The sequence below is a fragment of the Gavialis gangeticus genome, unplaced genomic scaffold (assembly GCF_001723915.1).
Source record: "Gavialis gangeticus isolate Ggan-Ray unplaced genomic scaffold, GavGan_comp1, whole genome shotgun sequence".
Lineage (NCBI taxonomy): Eukaryota > Metazoa > Chordata > Crocodylia > Gavialidae > Gavialis > Gavialis gangeticus.
The window spans coordinates 24,825,435-24,851,053 of record NW_017728996.1 but is presented as its reverse complement, the minus strand read 5'-3'; the positions used below and the strand labels follow the sequence as shown (position 1 = coordinate 24,851,053).

At 43.0% G+C, this 25,619-nt stretch overlaps 1 protein-coding gene across 4 annotated transcripts in view; it reads right to left on the bottom strand.

Annotated features, from left to right (window-relative positions):
* The window catches only part of SHC4 (SHC adaptor protein 4), an 81,584-nt gene extending 56,038 nt beyond the window's left edge, over positions 1–25,546 (bottom strand). For 2 of the 4 annotated variants that reach the window (XM_019504174.1, XM_019504177.1), the window contains exons 1-2: positions 10,193–10,344; positions 8,901–9,972 (exon numbers count right to left, since the gene is read on the bottom strand). In XM_019504174.1, the coding sequence (XP_019359719.1) occupies positions 8,901–9,488 (588 nt within the window). In that variant the 5' untranslated portion in view covers positions 9,489–9,972; positions 10,193–10,344. Of the gene's footprint in view, positions 1–8,900; positions 9,973–10,192; positions 10,345–25,448 lie in introns of those variants that run through there. The other 2 variants (XM_019504176.1, XM_019504175.1) reach the window with 2 other exon arrangements.
* Positions 25,547–25,619: the final 73 nt, after the last annotated feature.

The window sequence follows — 25,619 nt, the reverse complement described above, 5'->3', positions numbered from 1 at the left end:
GGGGGGGGGGGGAGTGTTGCATAAAATTCCCAGAAAGAAGCTGATCTTATCTGTGATTCACAAAAGTTCATTTTTTACTTAAAAGCCTAAGTATTAATATGTCAACTTCTCCAGTCTCCTGATTTGTTTACTGTGTTCCAAAACCACATGATTAGTAAAGGCTGAATCTCAGAATCTCAAGAGAAGGGGAGCAGGAGGAGATAGTAGCCAGGGAAAGCCATGTAGAGTGGAAGTGAGGGTAGTAAATGTTTGTGCTGTGGTATTCAAAAGCTGTCCCTGAAATGCAGCTGAACCATCAAAAGGGACTAATGGGAGATCAGCAGCCCCATTAAACAAAGCCTAGAGTAAGTACTGACTTGTTCTCTGCTGTAGCTGTAAAAACTGGTGGCCTGTTTTGTTCACGGGTGAAAGAGTTAAGAGATCAAAGGAACACAGTTTAAAAGAAAATCAAACCTTTATGCACATGTTTTGACTGCAGAGATAGCCTGGGTTTTTACACAAGTGTAGCCCCTGATTTTCACCTTACATGCACACCGTGCCATTTGTTAAGTAAAGCAGTGCCTAACTGGTGTGGGCTGGAGTCTGGACTCCACTTCATTTCCATGTGGTAACCCATTTGCTTTGCACTCAATCTGAATGCTGGTAGTCCTTCAATGCCTTCTTACAAGTCCCTGACAAAATCATAGAGCAGGGGACATGCCCTCAGAAGTCCTAGCACAGGGAAAATAAAGCACGGGTGGAGAAAGATTGACTAGGACGTGGCTTTATAGTGCATTTGGATATTTTTGCAGTGACTCAAGTTGGAAGGTGGAAGCACTAGCTTGATGAAGTATCAGGATGGAAGTATTTGGGCTGGCAGAAGGTTTATTCAGGCTCATATTTTTATTTTAAAATAGGGCATAGGGGAGAGAAGTCCTCACAGCAGCTGAGATAAGTAATGTCCTGGACTTCTATTTTTTGGAGTCAAAAAGAGTTTTATCAAGCCCTTGAGAGTATGGCATCCTAACCACAACATTATTACATTAGTGTGATAAAAGTAATACAAATAGCAATGTTGGGTTTATTCTTCCCCATGTTATAATATGCCCATTCATATGAGACTCATGAACAAATAGGCAAAATGCTCAAAGTTGGCAAGAAAAAAGGACATTCATTTAAACAATAGCCACGAGCACAGTTTGAAATAGTGATTTACGGTCTTCCTGCTACAGCACAAATTCACAATAAATCCTTGACATGCCCGTCTTCAAATCTGTCTGCCTCTGGCCAAGATCACCCTGCAGCTGAAGGACGCAATACTAAACACTAGCAAAATATCTGGCTTACAGACACATTTTTTGTCATGATAAGGTCCACAAATTCCCTAGGTCACAGATATGTGTCCACAAATTGTCAAGACAACATGCACTTTAGAAGATGTTCTGGACCTCTCTGAGAAAGAGACTGAATATAACAACATCCATGACAGATATCCACCTTTTCCAACTGGTCAAGAGACTCCTTTACAGCCTTGTAAGATTATATTACAGATAATCACCTATTATCAATCGTGCGTGCCTTTGTCACCTCCTACTTGCATTTTGGCAATGCATTTTCTTTTCATCTTAAAAGTATAACCCCTGTGAAAACTACAGTTGCTGCAGAATGTGGCTGTGCATTTCCTCAACTTCCAAGTTGCTGAAATCATGTTGCTCTCATACTCCATTCTGTCCCGAGGCCCAATGTACAGAATTGTTTTCAAGCTTAAGGGCTTCGTACTTCAGTACTTTAAATGGTGACAGCTGTTAGCCAGGGTGCTTCAGGCACAACTGGAATCTCCTCAGTGGTATGGGCAGAATTAGAACTCATATAGAATAGAATAGCTTTAATGCCAATGCTGCCCTCCTTTGAGCTTCCAGCTTCAGCATACATTTAAAGACTAAAGACACCATTGATTTAGTAAGATACAATAGTACAAGAAAAGAGCACAGGTACAAATTTAAATGCAGCCAATAAGCACTTGAATTTGGTAAAAATTGATAGCTTTTTGGATGCCTCTGAAGACAAAAAAATGGTCTTGCTCTAGGGAATAGTTGCTTGCCACAGCTGAGAATAATGGGTTTTCTCCTTAGCAGCATGAACAAGGAGAATGAGCTACTCTCCTCCCACTCATAACTAGAGGTGGTTCTTCCAGAACAGGGTGAAATATTGCCAGGGTACTAAGGAAATTTGCTGAAACTGTACTGTGGACACAAGAATCCAGTTCCCAGGCCTATTAATTAGTAGCACTTACCAGCATTCTTTAATGTGTCATCTGTATTTTATACAGAAATATTTTGTTAGTTGCCCTGTGTGACACCCTTCCTTAGTAGGGCCTCAGTTACCTTCTTCTACAATATTCCTAACACTCATTTTCTCATTCAAAGATAGACTGAGGATCAAGCACAACTACTACGTCTCCAAGTCAGGCCGGTATTTACAAAGGAGTATGACACAGGAAATCTCAAATCAGTGAATAAAGAGGCTGCTACCAGCTCCATTCGCTCAATCCTTCTGCAAACTGTTGACCCAGAGGGAGTTTCAACTTATCACCTGTGCTTTAATTCCTTCTGCCAGTTTATAATAATAAAATATTTGCACCTAGTACTGTTCCTGTCACAGCAAAGCAGCTAAAAATACATCTTGGGTTGTGAATCATAGAAGAGCTGAGAAACAATGAATCACTAAAGTTAATCTACTTCCCAGGAGAGTTTGGGATTTATATATTTATATATTTATTTTTGAGAGGTTAGGCAAAATGCCAGAAAGAGGCTTTGTATCTGCCTGTGAGCATCTGATTTCAAGCTTTTGGGACTACGCCATTTTCAGCTGGGCTCCAAAAACTAGAGCTTTAGCACTACACAGATGCTGCAGGACAAAAACATTGCTGCTGCTAAATCAGTGCACACCTGATTCCTTTCCTTCTTCCTACATTTATATTTTCATTCCAAATGCCCTGGGCTTTGGGGTTTAGCTGAAAACTGATCAAACCAACCAGAGAAAGGGGTGGCCTTGTGCAGGACACCACTAGCCTGGAACTCAGGTTGATCTGGATTTAATTTCTGGCTGTGCTGCAAATTAACTGGATGCCTCTTTAATCTCAAATCTCCATCTGCCCAGTGGGGAAGATACTACTCTTCTTTCTCAGACTTTCTGCATTGGCCGCAGCCTGCAAAATATCCTCACTTGACATTTTTTGCAGTGACGTTGTTTAATGAGGGGGTCATTTGTTATTTCCCCCATACTCGCTGCCTTACAGGGAGCCAACTTGAAAAGTCATTTTTAAATAATGCCAGGAAATCTTTTTTTATTGAATGCCAATAAAAGTTGGTTCTGATTCCCTCAAAGTGCACCCCATGCCACCCACACATCACCTCCCCTACAAAATAAGCCACCACCTACAACCTGGATCATTTAATTATGTTCTCTAGGTAGATTTCACCAGGATAAACCATCTGGGCACATCCAGATAAGTGTGCACGTGCAGTTTGTGGTGCCTCAAAGCTGTTTGAGGTGCCACAAACTACACAAAGCACACGTGCATCCATTCACCATGCTGCTAATTTGTAGCACAGTGCCAAAATTTGACACTGGGAGATCCCAGTTTAAAAAAAAAAAAACTACCAGGAAAAAAACCAGTGTGGCACACACAGCAGCTGCCTGCACCACCAGAAATGGAGCTTGGCCATTCAGGGCCATGCTCTGGCTGCCGGTCAGGCTCTGTATGACTAGATCAGTACTGCTGCTGCCCTGGGATGCCCTCAGAGCCCCAGATAAAACTGATGTGACAGCATAGGTGCTGGCCCAAGCCTTACCTACCCTACCAGGGACAGTCTGCCATGCACTGGAGCACATGTGCAGGGGCATTCCCTGGGGCACGAACCAGCAGCACAATTATGTGCTGTTGCTATTTGTGCCATGGTAAATGCACACCCCTGCATGTGCAGGCTCATCTGGACATGCCCCCTGTCTGCATCCATACAAACACGGACATTTGTTTCTCCTGGTGACAAGTAGCAGCGGCATACTTTGTGCCACTGGTACTTGTCCCCAGGGAATGCCCATGCCATGCACGCTCTGTCAGGTGGCAGGTTACCCTGGGTGGGGTAGAAGAGCCTGGGGCCAGCAACTGCAAGATAGCAGACCAGGGAATGCCTGCATGTGTGGTCTGCAGTGCCACATGCCACATGTCTGCACTCATCTGAATGTGGCCTATGTGAATTAAGACAGGACTGCAAAGGTTAACCAAGCTCCTACATATGATCTCTCAGAAAATGCTTCACATTAGATACAGGAGTCCTCAGTTCTTGCCTTAGGGCCAGTCTTACAATTCTGTTCTCAAGAGGCCACCAGCTGATTCCTTAAAGACCACCAAACAGCTCTCGGCTGGATCAGCACTGATATTGGGGTAACTGTGGTGTTTCTGAATAGAAGGTACTGTGCAAAAACAATGCAATTTACACTGTGGAAACAAATTACATTTTAGAAGATAGCTTCCCTTTTGTTTTATAAATAGGAGTAGCTCACCATAACTGGTTAAAAGTCTAAACAGAAATACTGGAGATTTTGCAGCCTGGCTGCGTTATTAATTTAGATTGAGCTATAGAGCTACTTTAAGCCCAATCCCATGCCCACTGAGGTCAACAAAAGAACCCCTTTTGGCTACAACAGGTATTGGATTGGGCCTTTAGTGTTAGACCAAAAGGCATTATTCTCATTGACTATATCCCGTTGTGAATAGAAGGCTTAGATAGTCTGGCTTCATGATTGGCATTTATAATTGTATCACTTCTTCATATGCCATGTTCATGGTCATAATCAAATAAAAAATAGTGGGTATGGTACAGTGGTTCATTGTCTAGTCCTCAGGCCCAGTTTAGGCATAATGCACACTGACAGCACATGTAGAGTGCCCCAGGTTCTCTAAACAAACAATGTACCGTTCGTATTTCAGTCTCTTTTGGGGCATGTGTACACTATGCAATACCATATGTAGTTAGAACTAGCTCAGCTACTGAAAGCACTAAAGCCCTGCTAACAAGGTGCTAAATTAGTATTCCAGTCTAATTTATGCTTCTTACCGGGGTAAAGTCTAGGTGGAGTGCTAACATGCTTCTACTGCTTCTGGTACTTGAGCTAGCTTGGATATCTCCACACGGTACTGTACTGTGCACATAAACAGCTTGTGAAAAAGAGTATATAAATACATTTCCTTTTACATTTTGAAAAGACCAAGTACAAAATATATTTGGGAACACAGAACGCTGGGAGTAGCTATATCAAATAGGACGAGTTTTGCTCTCCGTCTGTATTCAGGGTCTATCAGTGCCCCTTTTTGAAGTCTGTTGAGGAAAAGGTTACCTTGGGGCACTTGCTTCCATAGTTTTACTTTATATCATCGCCAAAAATAATTGCTAGTACAGTTCTGCTTAAACTCCTGCATATGTTACCCTGTATTTTGCCACACTGAAACATGTGAGTGTGCACATACAAATATAGAGTGCTATATATTTGCTAGAAGGAGATTTATGCAGAATACCTGGAAAGCCTGGTAGATGATGCAACAAAAAGATATTAGGAGCTCTAGAAATGTATTGTTTCTTGGTTACATGCCCAAGATACTACACGTTATAAAAGAAAACTTTAACAAAAGTATTTGACTTAAGATAGGTATGGTGACATATAAGTAAAGGTAAGATTTATGGTTGTATGTGCAACCATAAATTCGACTTTTCTGTGCAGCCATCCTATGTACCTATGTACTGCATTCCCATTTCTATCAGAACTACAGCTATAAACTCCATCTTTAAAAGAAAATCTTTACAAATGATCCCTTTTTACACTATTGATACTTGTTAGATCAGTTAACTGGACATCACTATGAGTCTGGGGACCTTTCATGGTAGATGAGAAAAGAACTGTCAGTGGTTCCCTTGGAGGCTCAGCACCTTTAGAAAGCAGAGACTCCTTAGCTGCCTACCAAAATACGGGTTTTGATGTCTGGCTTTGGGTGAACATACCTGAACACATTAGCTGTTGAATAAATACAGGCAAAACTCACAACTTCTGACAGAAGACTGGGTGCTTAAAGGGTTGATCCAACTGTGATTCTGAGATTCATGGGCCTAAAAGCAGGTAACTTCTATAAGCATTTGGATTTTAAATGCAAATAAATTAAGCTCCATTGCTCCAGTGTTTCAAACATCTGTATCATTATTCATTTTCGTAAGTATAGGAAGAAGAAGAAAATGAGAATATGGCCTATAATCCTACAGCTATTAGTCACATGAGAAAGCCAATTAGAGTCTGACTATGCACGTGCATTAGAACCATGGGGTCATGCCCATCACTAGATAACAAGCTAAAGATTTCATTCAAAATTAGCTTGCTATTAGATGCACAGAGAATTACATTCCTCTTTTGGTGATAAGTTATACTCTTTCATAGGCAGAGGCATTTTATCTCTGAGGCTCTCTCTCTTTTGTATGGCGTCAAATATCAACTTACGAATCTATGAACCACTGTCTGCTATTATGAGGCTGATGGCAATTAATTCTAAATAGATGGTGGCTTTGTCCAGGGACTGGACAGAGGTTTCTGACTGTGGTAATGACCAAGAGTCTTCAAAAAGATTTCCTCATGAGGTGTCCCTTAGACCTAGTAAAAACTTTTTAAAACAATGTTTAATCTGGTAGGCAACAGAAGGGGCTAAGTCCTTTTAACTTGTACTCACCTTTCCTGTTTTCTCTCTCCATTAACACTGCCCAAAATTCCAACATGTGGCTGCCTAAGGTACAGCTCCTGCATCTGTATTGATGAGTGAGATGCTATATGGATTTACCCACCCTGATTTAAAAGGCCTGAACACCAAAGCTGATGAACATTCATTAATTCAATTCTTCCCCTCTTTTTTTGTGTAAAAACTTACTGCTATGGAAACATCCAATGCCTAGCACTAGTACTGGAAGTTAAAGACAAAATAGCACAGCCGTAAGAGGATGATCCAACATGGTAAAGTAGTTCAGTTTTAAATGAGAGCCTGAACAAATGTGGATTTTCCTCATGCTTTTGACTTTAAAGAAAGTAAAATGTTAAAGGCAGCTGTTGTTTTATACATTACGTCTATATGATGCAAGGCTTGAACATGCAAAATGAGAGCATGGGCCTACAACTGAAGACTCCAACACTAACAAAGCCCCTGGGAAGAGAAGAATGAAATGCACCAAGACCCAGCTTTACGAGCTGCCCTAAAATGTCCTAGTATACTAGGGCACTCAATCTCCTTCCTGATTATCCGTGCTGGTTCACTTCTGCAGGTACTGTACTATTCTGACTTCAGTTACATTCATTCAGTTCACTGGAACTGATATGAGTCTCAATCAATAGTCCAATTCTTGGGATCTCCCTTGGCTCATTTTTCAAAGATAGGCACAATGTTAGCAACTTCCCAACCTTCAGCTGCTGGGGAAGGGTAGAGTGTGCCACTGAGCCTGTCAGCTTGTTTCCATTTAATTTGCTCAGAAACCTCAGATGAACTCTCCTTGGGGAAAGCCGCTTGGTGTTACTTTTCACTGGTGCCCTGGAAACTTTGGCTTCTGTTAAGGACGTCAGGATTTCCCTCCTGTGTGTTACTGGCTGCCCTTGCGCTACTTTTGGAATGGCATCTCTTTGGTCTCCTAATCCTGCTGCTGGCTCAGCCCCCTTATCAAGACCAGCAGTGGAGCAGAAGCTAAGTCTTTGCATGGTCCTTGACTTCTTTGCCATTCCTGATTTTCAAGGCTGTCATTCACCATCAACTCCCAGTTTACCAGTACGTGCAGTTTGGCTTGGTCAGCAGGGAAAAGCCAAGGGTTATTGTCACTGGCAATCATAACTTGTCCTGTGGTGTTTGAATGCTGCTGTACCCCACTGTGTCCCAGTGACAGACATGGGGGGTTTCTGTGACAGAACAATGGCTTTATCCAGCCCTTAGACCAACATTTCTGGAGTAATTTAGAGCATGGCCTGCTATGCAGATACTTTCCCATTTTGGATAGTGCTGCAGGGAGATGAAACTCAAGTAAAATGATCAAGGCTAAAATTTAGAGAAGGGAATGAGAAGCAACTGGCAAGCCTTTTTAGGGTACAAGAATTAGTGTAACAATTATAACAAGGGAAAGAAGGTGTGTTTGCATAAGGGGAAGGGAGCAGAAAATACAGATGTCAGGGAATCATTCATGCAACAAGGTCTCCTACCCACCAGTGAGTGAAAAATAGAGAAGACATGCCATGTAGCAAAGCCAGCATACCACTGAGCATAAAAGATGCTGGGAGGACAGAATTCCTTCATTAACTGATATCTTCAGAAAAGATACATGCACTCTTACAGTGAGAGAACCAGACATGTTGAACAATGCCAATTTAAAAGAACACCATTTGCTAGATCATATTCTGTGCCTCTGTGGAGAGGCACTACAAGGACAATACAGCTTGCATCAGGACATTCAGCAACTGTTTCACATCTGCAAAAACATGAGTGAGGTATGTGTGACCCATCAGAGAGTTAGTGCAGCGGTTCTGCTGCACAGGGGATAACAAATTCGTGAAGCCTTCAGCTCCCTTAAAAAATGCACTTCCCACCAGCAATACTTATTTGCCTATTTGGTTTCAAATCAATTAAGCTACTTAAGGAATGGTTTTTATGTGGACATTCTATGGGAACTGATATTGTGCCTGGTATAATTAGCCTGGTGTTTATACATGGCATCCAGACACAGAAAACATACAGGATGAGAAATGATCTGGGGACATGTGCTTGCAGAAGGGGAAAAAGGAAAAGTGTGTTGCACCAGCCCACAGCCTATTTCTTTTATTCCATGGCATAACTGTGAGAAGCTACTTACCCGCACGCAGTAGGTCATGCCGGTCTCTACAGTGTCTTCACTGCCTTGCATCAGGTGCTTCTCCTGTTTGCTTAGAGAAGCAGGCTCGTCAAATCCACGCAGGATGCAGTCATCTTGAGCTTTTGCATTTACATTGGGCTTGTCCAGATCTTGCTGCAGATGAGATGTAGGCAGGAAGCTGGTTAAACTGATTTCTGGGGAGGTTGGGCTGCTTGGAACAGTCCCACACTCTGTCAGTTTAATTCTTGGCACATCTTTTGTCCCCAGACAGAAGCTTTTTAGACCAGGAAGATTGGATGGATTGGATAATTTAATGTTCGCCATTCGAGGTATCAAAGTGCACAAAGTGGGGGAGCTGTCCTGTGTCCCGAAGGTGACATCTTCAATTGGCAAGTGAGGTGTTGAGGAATGTGCAGATGAAGAGGAGCCTTTGATATTTAAAGAGCTACTTGGTGTACCTTCATCTAATGATGTTATAGAATCATTCCGAAATCTACTGTATTTAGCCCTGTGCAACATTCCTGGATGTCTAAATAGTCCTACATATAATACGTGTCCACTGAATCCATGCTGGCTGCGTTCTCTCATAGCCTTGGAAGTTTTGTAGCTGGATACTGTTGCATAAATTGGCTTTCTTTGTATAGAGAAACTGTATAGAAGTTTAGCAATCCCAAACAGAATTTAGCAATCCCAAAAACAGAAACTTAGTGGATGCTTTTGCTGCCTGCTTAAATCTATGTAGATATCTGGTCACCTCCAAGCAGCCATAAAGGAAATGAACACACGACAATGACAGTGCCAGAGCAGATTAAGCTGTAGAGCTGCTATTCATACCTATATTCACATCTGCCACAAGCAAGCCAGCCTCTAAATTGTTCTCAGCTTTGAGCACTCCCTGATGTAGCCTGCATCATTAATGCTGTAGCACTGGCTGCAGTAAAAGCTCAAAAAATATTCCACACAAAGCAACAGAAGGGAGCTAAAATCGCAAAAATATTTAGAGATGAGCAGAAACCCCAGGAGATACATTGCCCATCCTGTCCTCAGCAGTTTGATGTTCAGCTGGCCCCTGCTAAAAGAAAAAAAAAGAAGTCACATTCTTTATTCCCACAAAATAATGATAAAAAAATCCCCCACGCAAAATGATTCACTGACTGAAGCTAGCAGGTCTTCGTATCTGTCCTGCTAATTCTGGTTTTGAAAGTCATTCAGCAGCCCAAGCCAGAAACACTTTGAATATTCTTATGGTCCGGCAGAATTTTACTTCATATCTCCGGATTCATGCCCCTCACCTGTATGCAGCTTTTCTGATAGCCCTGGAGTCATCCTTAGCTTTTCCTTAAAATCCAGGTCACCGCAGAATTTCTCTGTTGCAGATTAGGAGAGTGTTGCAGTTTTTATGAATGAAGTTTTCTGAATGAATTTCTCTGTGTGGAGGCTTATAAATCTGTGAATGAAGCTGAGGATTGCTGTTACTGACTGACAGTCCCAGGGGTGTTTAATTTTCAGCCAATCAGGAGAAAGCCTGATGACTCATACACCATAAATACACTAAACTAGTAGCCACGGGAAATATGACATTGGAGTGGGGAACAATTTTAATGTACTGATAAGAAATGGGAGGAAGCATCAGTAATTACAATTTCCGGAAGTCTGATACCAATTTTGCTGAGAATATAGCACCGGGTTTTTGTTGTTGCTGCTATTATGCCTGTGAGGCATCATCTGAATCTAAAAATCAAATCTATTGTTCCACTGATATTAAGATATATGGTATAATTCTTGAGGGAAGATGGGCTGCATCTTCCTTAGAAATTGAGTTCCTTTTTATTGACTGTTGGTTCAATATCCGACCTAATGCAACTTCCTGTGCCTATCAAATTTACTCTAAAGACATGATGAAGATGGCAAAAGACGAGGCACACAGGAAGCCAGAAATTGAGTAGGCAACGGCCTGAGGTAAAATGCAGTGTGAGGTAAACTGCTGAACTAACAAATATAATATTCATGGAGAAAAACAGCTCACTGTTTACTTCATTCTGTGCAGGTGGATGTAAGTAACATTTCCCCATATGCATTGTTTTCAGCTTCCAGAAGGATGGTATTGATATTTCATTCATTAGCATTTCTCTTCTGCCACTACTTCAAACCCAGATTTCCACTTGGGGAGGGCTCCATTTTCACTCCAGCTCCTGATGCTAACACCGAACCTCCCCTATTGTAATACGCTGTGATGTGTAAGCATCCAGTGCATTACAATTCTAGCTCCAGTACGACTGTGTTTGACAAGCAGGGGGAAAATGGAGAACTAGTTTACTAGTTACCTCACAGAAACCACGTGGCTTTATAAGCACCTATTGTCTGATCGGTTTCAGAGGCCCAGCTCTATTGAAGATCCATGTGCATAAAGCTGAAACGCTGTAAGACTTGTGCTCTAGAGATTCACCACAAGCCTGTCAACACAGCTCAGTTTGTCTCTATCCAAGGTTTACCTTATGAGAACAGATATTTCACTTGCATGATCCGGGGACAGCAGGGCAGGCCCTACGAGGAGAGGCTATGGGACCTGAACCTGTTCAGCCTCCACAAGAGAAGGCTGTGGGGGGACCTGGTGGCCGTCTATAAACTTACCAGGGGGGACCAGAGGGGAATGGGAGAGGCCCTGTTCCCCCAAGTGCCTCCCAGACTAACAAGGAATAATGGCCACAAGTTGATTGAGAGGAGGCTTGGGGCGCTACTCCACAGTCAGGGTGTCCAGGATCTGGAACCAGCTTCCAAGGGAAGTGGTGCTGGCTCCTACCTTAGGGGTCTTTAAAAGGAGGCTTGATAATTACCTAGCTGGGGTCATATGAGCTTAAGCTTACAAGGGGGCATATGAGGCCAACATTCATTCCTGGCCAGGGCAGGGGGTCGGACTTGATGATTTGCTCAGGTCCCTTCCGACCCTACATCTATGAGTCTATGAACCTATTTGCAATGCAGAGACCTCCAAGACTCAAAGGCTAATAATAATACAATTAGAGCTCAGCTGCTGCCATTCAGCAAGGCTGTTCTCTCAGCTTCTTGTGACAATTTTTGTTCAAGCTTTCATTATTGAATTCATTCTGCACTGATGATATTGGACTGGATGCTGGTGGCACAGACAATGGCAAACACCTGTTGACTTCCAGAGTGTAAAGGGAGAATAGGGGCCCTTGCCAGTAATCTTGGGTGCAACACAAGGACTGAACTAATAACATTCTGGTGTCAGCACTGCCATCATGCCCTACACATTTCAACTTGAATAGTGTCTGTTTTAATCATGAAAAAATTCTGTAGATTCAGTGGTGTTCAATGGGAAGAGCTATAATAAGGTACTAGAACAATACTTCCTTGAGATGACAATTGCTTCATTTAAATCTGCTTGTGACTCTGGAACATATCATGGTTCAACCAAACCAACACACTAAAGCAAAACTTGACCAAACTGCCTGTAAGAACAATGTTGTACTTCTCATGAAGACCTAAGAAAGGCTTATAACACCATGGGATATAAAGGGTTTAAAAATGATGAGTTCTAATAGTTACTGTAAATAAAGAAATTTAACCTATTAGGCATTATGTTTTCCCCTTTCATTCCTTGCTGTAACCACTATTTTAGGAAACCAGGCCAGGTGTACAGCCACCATGTTGGCAGCGTCAGTAATTACAGTCTTGGGAAGGGCTTGCAAAATTAAAAAGGAGATATCATCGGAGAGATCCTCAGCTGGTTAAGTCAACGTAACTCAATTGAACTTAATGAAGATAAACTGATTAGCATTAAGACACTGGCTTTGTGTTGCTCAAACAGCATGAATTGGGGTGGGAGGGGGCTGCTATATTACTGGACAGTTGTTTGACAGTCTGTCACTGTCAAAACAACATCACAGGATTAGAGTCACCCAGCCAATAAAATGCCATGATAGGAAAATTACATCATGAGAACAAGCTCCCAATGCCGGATCCTGAAGATCTTCCTTTTCCACTAGAACGCATAGTGGCTACATAAAAAGCTCAGCCTTTTTCAAATGTACTAGGTTTTATGACTGCAAAGGAAACCCAGTAAGCATAGTCTGGGTATAGCTGCTTCCATAATGTCTGCTTGAGTCTTCTGAGAGCCTGAAACAGTATCTTGGACAAAAGGAAACTGCTCCATACACTTCAATGAGAGGCTAATTCCAAGACCCTGCATTTTGGGGGCTCTGCTACCTCAGGAGGGAGAACTGTGTCTGTAGAAAAAGAGTAACACTATGGCTTCAGCCCACCCACCCCACCAAACACAGCTGCTCTTGGGAGGAATGGACTGGGAGGGTGTCTCATCATGATAGGGCCTATATCACATGGTACCCAGGCCCCTTAACTGTCTTAATTCAGCCTTAATCCAATGCAAAGCATATCAGAAGGGCAAGTGGAGCAACAGACTGCTGTTGGGGCTAAATCAGTCAATTGCCCTGACAAATTAACTCCTCTTTGCCAAGTGGAAAAGCAAATAGAGACAAGCATCTGAGCAAGGTAAACAAAATGAATATATAATATAGCTCAGAAAGACACTACCAGAATCCATCAAAGAGCATGTGCATAAAGCTGAAACACCATAAGACTTGTTCTCTAGGGCAGAGATGCTTGGGGACAGCCCTCTAGTCATATGGGTAGTGCACAAACATCAGGATACATTCAAGCAGTTTTGACAGGCATCTGAATCTGGGCAGTAGTACACAGAACAGAGACAATGAGTTATTTCAAGGCACTATGATTTCTGCATGGCTTATAATTGAATATGAAAAGGCTGCCATGGAAACACAAGGAAGAGAGAAAGAGGCTCTTCTAGCTTTGTCAAGAGATCCCCATTTCCTCAAAAGGCCATATGCATGTTACAGCCCCACACCCTGCTCCTACCTCTCACACAGGTAGATGCATCCCTTGGAAAGAAGCCAAGCCACGACCCACAGGTACTGAGGCTTTGCCCACTCTCCTTCCATCTCTTCCAGTGTTACTGGGATGGTTGGGGGAAGGAGCTCCAAGTCCCCCTCTCCCATTGAACCCCTCTTACTGGGGTTATACCTCAAGGCCCCAACTGAAATCAGGACTTTTATTTACAATTTACCTAGGCCAGCCTTTGTACTGTGCATGTACTGCAAGCAACAAAATGGGCTCCCATCCCAGCTGCTTCCTTTGTGCACTACCCAGAACATAAATATTAGTAGAAAATATTTATAGGTCAGATGCTGCCCTGTGGTCCTCTGGTCTCCTGAGCAGTACTAAAAGGCAATTTAACCAGAGTACCAAGAGATGGCCAGCTCCTTTTGTAACTGGCCAGGGATTGCATCTCATTCACCCCAGCCCTTAACAGAAAAACTTGATTACGGCAGCACACACCTAGGTGTAAGGCCATATACACTGAAATAGCTCACACTGCTACAAAATACAAGAGCTGTTTATGCTGCCATGGCTTTATATAGGTCTCTGCATTGGCTTCTCAAGAGAAAGGAGCAGCTGTTTCTATCTGGAAGGTGCTCAGATATAGCAGTTTTGGGGACCTATAAAGATAGAGAGTGGAGCCAACAGTGAGTGAGGGGTTTGGAATGGATGAGGTTGACAAATGAGTCAGAGGAAAGAAGGGTAAAATCAGGCTAACCAAAATGAAGCCAAAATTTGAGTGAGTAGGAGAGTTGAATGGTTGCGAGGCAGCCAATACTCAAATCTTGCATATGGTATGGACAGAACCTAAATCATTCCCCATAACTGCTAACATGAGTTTTCTTAGTAACAGAGGTCCAAATGAAGGGTGGTCACTTTTTTTCCCCCCTGTAGCTCCAGTCAAATATGTCATTGGAGTATGGATATACAGGGAAGGCATTAAAAATGCCAATGACCTGTCTACATGACAGCTCCCAACTTTGTTAGCACTAAAGGAGCTCAGCCAATGTCAGAGACAATGGGAAACTGGAAGAAAGATGCTAGCAGAGACAGCTTGAGAGGTCTCTCAGGCCTGCTGGACATGTTTCACATGCAATGGCGCAAGGCATGACATCTGCAGACAGCTCCATGAAAAGCTGTTGTCAGATGCACGCACCTCCCTGATGATTCCAGGGCTACAGAAATATAAAAAAAGGAAACTTATTTTTTTCCACAGATATACCCTGCCCTCATAGAGAGCCATGATGTGCTTATAGAATATTAACAAACATGACAGTCTCAGGAAGAAGGGGACTGTAATGAAATGGGCCATCCTCTACAGGATGAGCCACAGAACTCAAAAACCACATCTTAGGAAAAAGACATTTCCTGAGATAGAACCTTATAAAGGATACCTTCTCTCCATGAAGACACAACTTTCCTAACAATGCCTCACTTAATGAGATTTTTTAAAGTCTTTTTCTAATTTTCCCCAGTGATATAAGAAAGGAAGCTGAATTACCCAGCAATTCTCTAACCAGTGGCACCAGTGAGTGACACTTTGCTATAGAAGCTGAATTTTCAAGGAGTCCTGGAGAAACATAATTGTAAAAGGCCCTGTTTTCAGGAACAATACAAAATTGAAGTTCAGTACCAACAGCCAGAAAAAAAGGGCATCATCCAAAGTAATATTCACCCTTTTTGGAGAAAAAATAAAACAGTACACATTTGTAAATTCAAAAGCTCTCTTCTCAAAGCTAAAGGCAAGAATCAGTTTAAAGTTGGTGGCAGCCAGCCTCTGACCAGCAGGGAGCACAAAGGGCCTTTTAGAGTTGGAGAAATTGAGCCCAGGGCCTTGTTTGAAGTATAAAAGGAGGCTGTGTCTCTTGCACACCATTCTGGTTCACATTTGTCTACTGTGCTCATGTCACAGCAAGGTTACAGCATGATCGTATAGGCTCATTGCTCTAGACTCCCTGTAGCAAGTTGGTGAGGCAGCCAAGCTCTTGCTGGGAAATAGAGGGAAATGGAATTTTCCAGCTTGCATGCCTGGGCTCTCCTTTAATGAAATGACACCTTTCCTTAGGCCTCTATTTTAATGCTGTTTTCTCAAACAACAAGGATTCCTTTCAGTCAAGGCATTCCACTTGGATTGCCTGCTGCAGTTCTGTAAGAAAGACTCCCCTAGTCTTCATGTTACCCTCAGTAACGCAATGCAACCAGATCAAAGCCTATGCTAAGCACACGCTCACATTGTAGTCTTTCACTACTACTGAAAAATAGTCTCTACAAAGGACAGACTCTGCCTCAGCCAACTTGCAGACAAAAACAAGTGTGAGTGGAGACCATGCAGAGCAGATAAGGGACATTCCAGCTACAGAAGTTCACATAAGAGGTCCTTAAGGACAAGGAAAGCTCTTGATAAACTGTAATGGAGAGGCTCCAGCTCAAAAAGGCTGCACGTGATGCATTACAAATTTGGGACTAACACGTGAGATCAAGGGAACAGCTGGGAGAAAGTGAAGGTCAGAGCAGGGTATGAGAAAGCTCAGAGGAAAAGGTGCTTTGCTAAAGGTGTGAAGTTCGATCTCAATGAGGAAACCAAGAAGTCAGTGCAGAGAAACAGAGAGGGACAGGTGCAGGCTAACAGAGCACTTTTTAGCAGGAACAGTTTGGATGGATTACAAGGAAAAGTGATGGGAGAAGACAGTGTTTATGGGGAGTAACTAAAATCTTGGCCACAGAGAACAAAAGGAAGAGCCATTTTATCCTGAGGACACTGAAGAGCAAGTAAGTGCCAGGAGTCACTGAGGGGCTGAATATAAAGAGAGAAAAAAAAGAAAAGTAGTCCCCATGCATTGACTAGTACATTACCCTAGAATTACAGGGGTGTTGTTCTAAGGACATAGGCAGTAGGGGTGTGTGAAGCGGGCCCTATTTGATTTGGATTCAGATTCAACTCGAATCAGGGACAGCGATTTGATCCGTTGATTTAGATCACTGTCCCTGATTCAATTCGGCCAAATCCGAATCTGAAGATTCAATGCTGATTCAGAGAATCAGCAATTCGGACATAGACACAACTTTAAAAGTTTTTTCTATGTACCTTGAGGTACTCAGCGCAGCTCGTGATGGCTGCAATGTTGGGGCGGCTGGAGTGTCCCACAGGAGTGCGGGGGGCCCTCCACGTGCTCAGCGGCGAACCCGGAAGTGCACAGGAAATACTTCTGGTCCACTTCCAGGTCCATTGGGGAGCTTGCTGGGGGGGGGCCTGTGCCCCCCCCAGCTCAGCAACCAGCCACAAGGGGACCCCAGGTGCGCCCCTAGACCCAGGAGGCACCAATCACTGAGCTGGAGAGGGATGGGGGACCCCCATGCACTCCCCGGAGGACCTGGAAATGCTTCTGGTCCACTTCTGGGTCTGCCACCGAATGCGCTGGGGATCCCCCCTGTGCTCCTGTGGGACACTTTATGCACCCCAGCATCGCAGCACTCATGAGCCACCTGCTACCTAGAGGTATGTAGAAAAAACATTTAAAGCTATGTCTATGTCCGAATCTCTAAGCCTTTCCAAATCTCTCCAAATTGATTCAGAGGGTTCCAGTTCAATTCGGATTTGGAGATTTGGCCACCGAACTGGGTCCAGTCTGCCGAATTGAATCAGGGACTGAAGCTTCACACAGCCCTAACAGGCAGATAAGGTTGTTTGGGTGAATCTGATATCTTTTATTAGACCAACTTAAAACAAAAGATATCAGATTCACCCAAAGAACCTTGTTACCCTAGAATTGGCACACATCCCCCATGAGCAGGGGGGAAAGAGATTTCAATTGGTCCCTTTATGGCTATCATTCAAGTAAATAACTCCTGTAAGAGAGGAGAAAGGTTAGTTGGCAAATAATTTATTTACTGTAACTGTTTAGAAGACAAATTTTACCCATGGTGAAAATGGACAAGAGTTAGTGGCAGCAGCAGGCAGTTGCTCCCATCTTAAGAGTATGTCTCTACCACCACAGCAAGGAGAAGCCCACCCACCATGGGTGGCAGCCCTGAAAATTACATAGTGAGGACACAGTGGGACAGAGGCTGGCTGCCCACTACTTTAAACTGAATCTTGCCTCTAGCTTTGACTAGAGAGCTTTTGAATTTACAAATGTTCACTGTTTGGTTTTTTTTTGCTGAGCATGCCAGAAACCCAGAGGTTGTGCACAGTGCAGGGGGCTAATCAGGAACGGCATATATCATGAGGATAACTCCAGGAGTGCCACACAAATGGTCTGCCAATAAAATGTTGGCTGTCTCTCCACTTACAGCTCTTTGGTGGTGCCAGAGGCTTCCTTCGTGCCAGCTGAATTATAGCACCTCTTCTGCCACCCTTTGGGAGCAGCCCTATATAGATATCGTTGCACCTTCTGCAGGCTACAGCAGAGCAGTCCGCCGCTAGCGCCATCCCAGGATGCCCTTCTCATGCTGCCAGCAGAGCACAGATGGGAATGTTTCAGCAGGTTGGTAGTGGTGGCTGCTGCCTGCCTTCAACACAAGACCGTATTGAATCCATGTGGAAGGTACTGGAAATACAGCACCTGCCCTCAGCTGCTTCACAAACACTTGTATAGATAAGTGCCTTGCCTCAGAGGCTGCACAGTGGTAATAATGCAGTCAGAAACATTCAGCTCAAATGGCTTATTGACCTCTTCCCGGGGAGAGCTTATACTGCAGCGGATGTTTCCTGTGACACTCGTTTCCTCCCGTTAATTGTCTCTCACCCACACACTTGCTACAGTCACATTCATCAACTTGTGAGCATGAGGAAAAGGACTGGGGATACAGATACACTTACATGAAGGCACTAGCTTAGTTTACTGGTAGCTTGAAAGCTGAAGTGAAGGGTATGTGCTCAGTAATGTAAAAGCTGATAAGTCTATATCTTGCAAAAACCTTTTAATTGGGAACCAGAAATAGTATGTCAAGGAGAAGAAAGGAAAACTGATTTACTAGGCACATGTAATATTTGGCCTAACATCCTCCTGCATTTCTTTTGGAGCACAGCTTTTAATGGGACATTTTTGGAAATGTATATTAAAGACTGGTGATTGTGAGGGAAGGAGTCTAATTCATTGGGAGTGAGATTCTACTCTCTTGAATGGAATGGGCAAAGCAGAGTATTTTTTCATCCGGATTTCTTTGGGGGTCTTTATTTTGGCCCCATGCAGCAACCACAGAGGTGATGCAGTCAATGAGCAGAAGAGATTGTCCTGAATGTAGGGGAAAACCGAAGTTGTCTCACTTCCTCACTGCTATGCATGGCTTATGAGATAAAAAACCAAGCAGAAAGCTGTAGAATGAGCACAGAATATTTACTTATTTTGTAGACAATGAAGATGCTAATTGGAAAAAGACTGGAGGACACATGCCCACATTAGCACTGGAGTTTTATTTCAGTGGTCTGCCAGAGCTTTTTATGACTGTAAGCAATTGTGGTTGTTGAAATGTTTAATCCACTACTGTTATTTGAATTGTACCTAATCTTAGGAGCATAGGAAATGAGGAAGTGGTTTTGCCACGTATCACTCTTCACCTGCGTTTTGGTTCCAATCCTTATGTATTTTCTCCATAATTACAATTTATTAAAGAGCTAGATATACTCTAACACCAAAAACTTCCAGTTTTCCTAAAGACAAAGGATCGAAAAGATGGCTGAAGACTAAATGGTCAGAGATGCTTAGAAGTAATATTTTTGAAACTGCCTTTTTCAAAATAGGATTTAGATTATTTTGAAGATTTTTCCTTAAATACAGAAATAAAGCAGCAGAGAGACAAGGCCCATGATGCTTTGCTTGAACATTATCTAGATGACTGCAAGAAACCAAGGCTGATAAGTCTAGACACTATGGAATAAAATGATTTATAAATGAGTGACAACTTCCTCTGGATCACTGCATCTTGCTTTGGTTTTCTTGGCCTTATATACTATGTTATACATATATCAGCCATTCTTATTTCCCTAGTCTAAAACTTCTGAATGTGTGCACACACACACAGACAAGTTCTTTGGTAAATCTGATCTCTTTTATTAGACCAACTCAGATACTTGGAAACAATTCTTTTTGCAAGCTTATGCGTACAAATACACTTCATCAGACTGAGGAAGCATCTGCAGTTGGTCAGCCTGATGAAGGGTATTTGCATCCGAAAGCTTGCAAAGAAGTTTGCCAACTCTTTGTGTTGGTCTAATAAAACATATCAGATTTACCCACAAAATCTTGTCTGCCTGTGTGCTTAGACCAACATGGCTACAACCTATACCCCTGTACACACATGCACACACTCAGAAAGTTTTAGACGAGGGAAACAACAGTGGTTAGGAGTGCCATGAAATGATCATAGGCTGTGATTCCAAGAACTGGGATTATTTATCCCAAAAAACCAGAATACTACTGAAGCTAGTTGTTTAAGATAAACTGGTTTTTAAAACTGCTCCTTTTGGTGGAGAGGTGCATACACAGAGAACAGTTTGCCTGCCTAGGCTAAGCAAAGTTGGAGCTTTTTAAGTGAAGTTTGTTTACTTAAAAAGCTACATTTTCTCCTAGCTTTGCTGCCACACTTCCCTCCCATCCCACTGAACACCAGGATCTCAGCCACAGTCCTTTTGGTGGTAAAGTTTCATTTTAAACAAGTAGCACAAAACAGGACACTGCTTGCAATGCAGGAGGAAGGAAAGGAGGTGGAGACTTTCACCTCTGGGCGCTACTTCCATCCAGCCTGAAAAAGAAGGAACCTTTAGTCCTAGCCAACATGAAAGTCGCTTTAGTTCAAAGGCAAAATTCATGTTCACTTAATAAGGTTGCTTACCATACCTTAGGTACTTGAAAGGAAGTTACGTTTTGAAGGGTGAAGACTAGCTACCGATTTACATACTAATGGACACTGAAGGTTGAAGATGAGGCCAATGGGCAAGGCAAAGAGACATTTGCACTGTGTGACATTTGCGCTCTGTCCTTCATGAAGACACCCACTTGTCCCATCAAGTTCTCTTTACCAAGCACTACAACCTCCTTTAAATGAGTAAAAGTTTCAAATGTAGCAGACAACAGGTTTCTTAGGGCTATTTCAAGCCAAAAAGAAACACTAGAATTTGCATCATGCAGGAAGGACATACAGACCACTCTAACCACTTGTATCAGAAAAAAGAGCCCTAGAGACTTACAGTTACAGCAGCTCACATAAGCTCAATGCATCCTGCAGGGCAGACAGGCAGGCATACTATGCTATGAAATCTAAAAATTGAGGAGCCCAGTTGATGAGACCTAGTCAAATCCAACCTATGCCAATGTTGCATAAGATGCTGAATAACACACAGGGTTCCTGCTGAGCAAAACAAGCATACTGACTTGCTAAGAGTTAAGTTTTAGCTTATCCCTGAGTGTACTCCTGTGGTGTACTGTATGACACCATAATACTCTTCCTCTGCCCTCTGCATCTGAGATATCTTGAATGTGAGGCATTTGTGGTTCTTGGTGAAAGACCCCGGCATACTCTGAAGCAGTACAGAACTGTAACATTGCCTAAACCAGTAACATGGTTAACTAATGAACAGCAACTGTGTCCTTCTTTTGGCCTCAGTTCTGGGTTGTTGTCCCAAGTTGCACATCAAAACTCTGCGACTACCTAAAAATGCAAACTTGGACAATGGGAACAAATCTAATGGGCCCACAAAGTACCATACAACTTGTGCCAAACACAGCCACCTACAAAATGGAACAAGTCTCAGCAAGACCACCCCAGCCCTAGGGAAAGTTCAAAAGGGAATGGGGAGCAATCATGATTTCAGACTGAGAACTGTGCTCCAGTCCTGGGACTGGTGATATCACAGGAATATGTTCCCCTTGCTTAGTGTATGGACTATTAAAAATTATACTTTGATTACAAGTTAAATGAAATTCAGCACAACCCCACATATGGCAGGTAGCCAAGCACAAGCCAGCCTCCCCCACTGTCTGATCAGCCTCCTAGGTGGTAGCACGTAATAAAAATTACAAAAAGGAAGCTTACAAGAAGTGGAAACTTAGACGAACAACTAGGGAGGAGTACAAGAATATTGCTTGGGCATGCAGGGATGAAGTCAGGAAGGCCAAAGTGCAACTGGAGTTGCAGCTAGTAAGGGATGTGAAGGGTAACGAGAAGGGTTTCTACAAGTATGTCAGTAGCAAGAGGAGAATCAGGCAAAGTGGGTCTGTTACTGAATGGGGGAGGCAACCTTGTGACAGAGGATGCAGCAGTGCTCAATGCCTTTTCCACCTCAGTCTTCACAGGCAAGGCCAGCTCCCAGACTACTGCACTGGGCAGCACGGTTTGGGGAAGAGGTGAGAAACCAACAGTGGTGAAACAACAGGTTAGGGAGTATTTAGAAAAGCTAGACATATACACTTCCATAGGGCAGGATGCAATGCACCCAAGGGTGCTGAGTTAGCTGAGGTTAATGTAGAGCTACTGACCATCATCTTTGAAAATTCATGGCAATCAGGAAAGGTCCTGGATGATTGGAAAAGGGCAAAAAGTGCCCATATTTAAGAAAGGGAAAAAAGGAGGATCCAGGGAATTACAGTGTGTTCAGCCTCACCTCAGTCCCTAGAAAAATCATGGAGCAGATCCTCAAGGAATCCATTTCTAAGCACTTGGAAAAGAAGAAGATTAGAAATAGTCAGCATGGATTCACCAAGGGCAAGTCATGCCTGACCAACCTGATTGCCTTCTATGCTGAGATGACTGGCTCTGTGGATACGGGGAGACCAGTGGATGTGGTACACCTTGATTTTAGCAAGGCTTTTGATACAGTCCCCCACAACTTTCTTGCAGGCAAGCTGAGGAAGTATGGGTTGGATGAATAGATTGTAAGGTGGATAGAAAACTGGCTGGAGCATTGGGCTCAGAGGGTATTAACCAATGGCTCAATGTCTAGTTGGCAGCCGGTAGAGTGCCCCAGGGGTCAGTCCTGGGGCTAGTTTTGTTCAAGGTCTTCAACAACCTGGTAGATGCCATAGAGTGCACCTTCAGCAAGTTTGCAGATGACATTAGGCTAGGGGGAGTAATAGATACACTGGAGGGTAAGGCTAGGATTCAGAGCAACTTAGACGGGTTGCAGAATTTGGCCAAAGGAATCCATGAGGTTCAACAAGGACAAGTGCAAAGTCCTGCACTTAGGATGGAACAATCCCATGCACGAGTACAAACTGGGGGCTGACTGGCTGGGCAGCAGCTCTGCAGAAAAGCACCTGTGGGTTACATTGGACAATAAGCTGAATATAAGCCCAACAGCGTGGCCTTGTTGCCAAGAAGGATAATGGCATCCTGGGCTGCATTGGTAGGAGTGTTGCCAGCAGGACAAGGGAAGTGATTATTCCCCTACATTCAGCACTGGTGAGGCCACCAGTACCTGGAGTACCATGTTCAATTTTGGGACCCCCACTATAGAAGAGATGTCAAAAAATTGAAGAGAGGCCAGTGGAGGGCAACAAAAATGGTGAGGGGGCTAGGACACATGCCTTCTGAGGAGAAGCTGAGGGAACTGGGCTTATTTAGTCTGGAGAAGCAAAGATAGAGAGGGGATTCAATAGCAGCCTTCAGCTACCTGAAGGGTTTGAAAGAGGATGAAGCTAGACTCTTCTCAGTGGTGGCAGATGACAGAACAAGGAGCAGTGGTCTCAAGTTGCAGCAAGGGAAGTTTAGGTTAGATATTAGGAAGAATTTTCTCACTAGGAGAGTAGTAAAGCACTGGAACAGGTTACCCAGAGCAGCTGTGGACTCTTCATCCTTGGAGGTTTTCAAAACCTGGCTAGACAAAGCCTTGGCTGGGATGATATAGCTGGGGCTGGTTCTGCTTTGAGCAGGGGGTTGGACCAGATGACCTCCAGAGGTCCCTTCAACCTTAATTTTTTTATGATTTTCTAAGTATGGGAGACTTAGTTCTCAGTATGGAAGACTGGCCCACAGTACTTGTCTCCCTGTGCTCTTCTTAGTGGGTCAGCACTTGTGCCTTTTCATCAGTGAGTCAGAGGTTGCTTTACTGCTCTGTAGGTACCTAGAGGTGCTAGGAGATCAGCAAGACATCGGGCATGGTATTAAATATTTTTTTGACTGTGCTTGTTCTGCACAGTCTTACAAGAGCTTTTTTTTTTTTTTTTTTTTTTTTTTTTTTTTTTTTTTTTTTTTTTAAAAACAGCTCTGCCCATATAGAGCTTTCCTCTGGCACCCCCTACATCATCACTTCTCCAGCTTTTTAAATAGCATGCAATGCATAGATGCAGAAAGAATTGCTAGACTTTCACCTCCTGTTGAAACCACTCAGTGGGAGTTGGGAACACAATTCACTCATGCCTTTGAAAAATCCCCCTGGTCTCTCTCACCCTTACTTACACTTTTAAATTAATTTTTGAATACCTTTGTGCTTCTAACCATTTTCCTATAGTCTGCTGGAAAGGGGCCATCCAAAAGAAGGGCTCTCATTTCTTTGAGCACACACAAAATAGCACATTTTAGAATGATTGTGCTGATACAGTTCCAAAAGCTAGCACAAGCACAGTTCACTGGTGCTCTGTAATTGAGATAGCAAGAAAAACATAGCCAAGTACAGAGAAGGATAATGAAACATTATAAAAAATTAAAGTGATTGTACCATATGAAGCTAATATGCTTTTATACTATCAATATGAGAGCCCTGCCTGTGTGCATGGCAGGATTACCATGGCCTCCAAGAGGTCTCCAAGGGAACCCAAGCACAAACAGCACTTTTCTAAAGATAACTGCAGGAAATGCAGTTACCCTATTTCCTCTATTTGTCTTTATATAAAAGCAAGTCTGCTTTCAGTGTTACATGATTATTAGACTCCTCTCTGCTTATTAAAGTACAGTCCCGGGAGACTAACCGTGTTAGGGGGAGCCGAATATTTTAAATAGTGTCCAGATGGACACCCACACATCCGCCTTGCAAACAAAGAAGTGGATCAATGACTTCTGTATTGAGGAAAGCGATCAAGTGTCAAAGGACAAGGTGCAGTACAACAATCAATGACATAATACTCTTTTGTCCACATAATGCCCCTTGTTGTCAGGGCAGTTGGAGTGCACAGCTGCATTTCTTGTAGTTAACTGACTTTTCAGCAATCTAAACTGAGAGGAAAGCAGTTACCTGTTCTATCACTTTGTGAGGAAGTTGTGAGATACCATAGAAGTACCAGAACTTATATAGTTTCCTCATTTGCCTATACAATGACTGAAAATCATTTTGAAAGAAAACCAAATAACTAACCACTGGCAGTTAGAGTGAGATATAAATCACTGGACTCTTTTGCACATATCACGGACCTGCAGGTTCAAGAATTTTTACTGCAAATTCCCAGCTTTGTCACTAGACCACTGATGGTTAAGATGAAACTAATCCTTTGGTAGAAATCTCTGGAAAGGGCTCTTAGCAACCCTGAATACAGCATTCAGATGTGTCCAGACATCACTATCCAAGTATTGGCACTTCACTTTTAACATCGAATTATTTTGTTTAGCAGCGTGCCTGCATGCATCCAGTCTTAGAATAGAATACCTAAACACCAAACCCCTACCTGCAAGAAACGTAGTACTGACCTGAGAAATCAGTCCTGAAAGCAATGATGTGTGAGCCGTCATTAAGTGCACAGAGCTAGCTGTTTTCAGAGCTCTGCCACTTTTGCAAACAGTAAGGCAAGATGCTGGATGCATAAGAAGTTATTTTTAAAACATCTGAAGATAGACTCGTACAAAAAAAAAAAAAAAAAA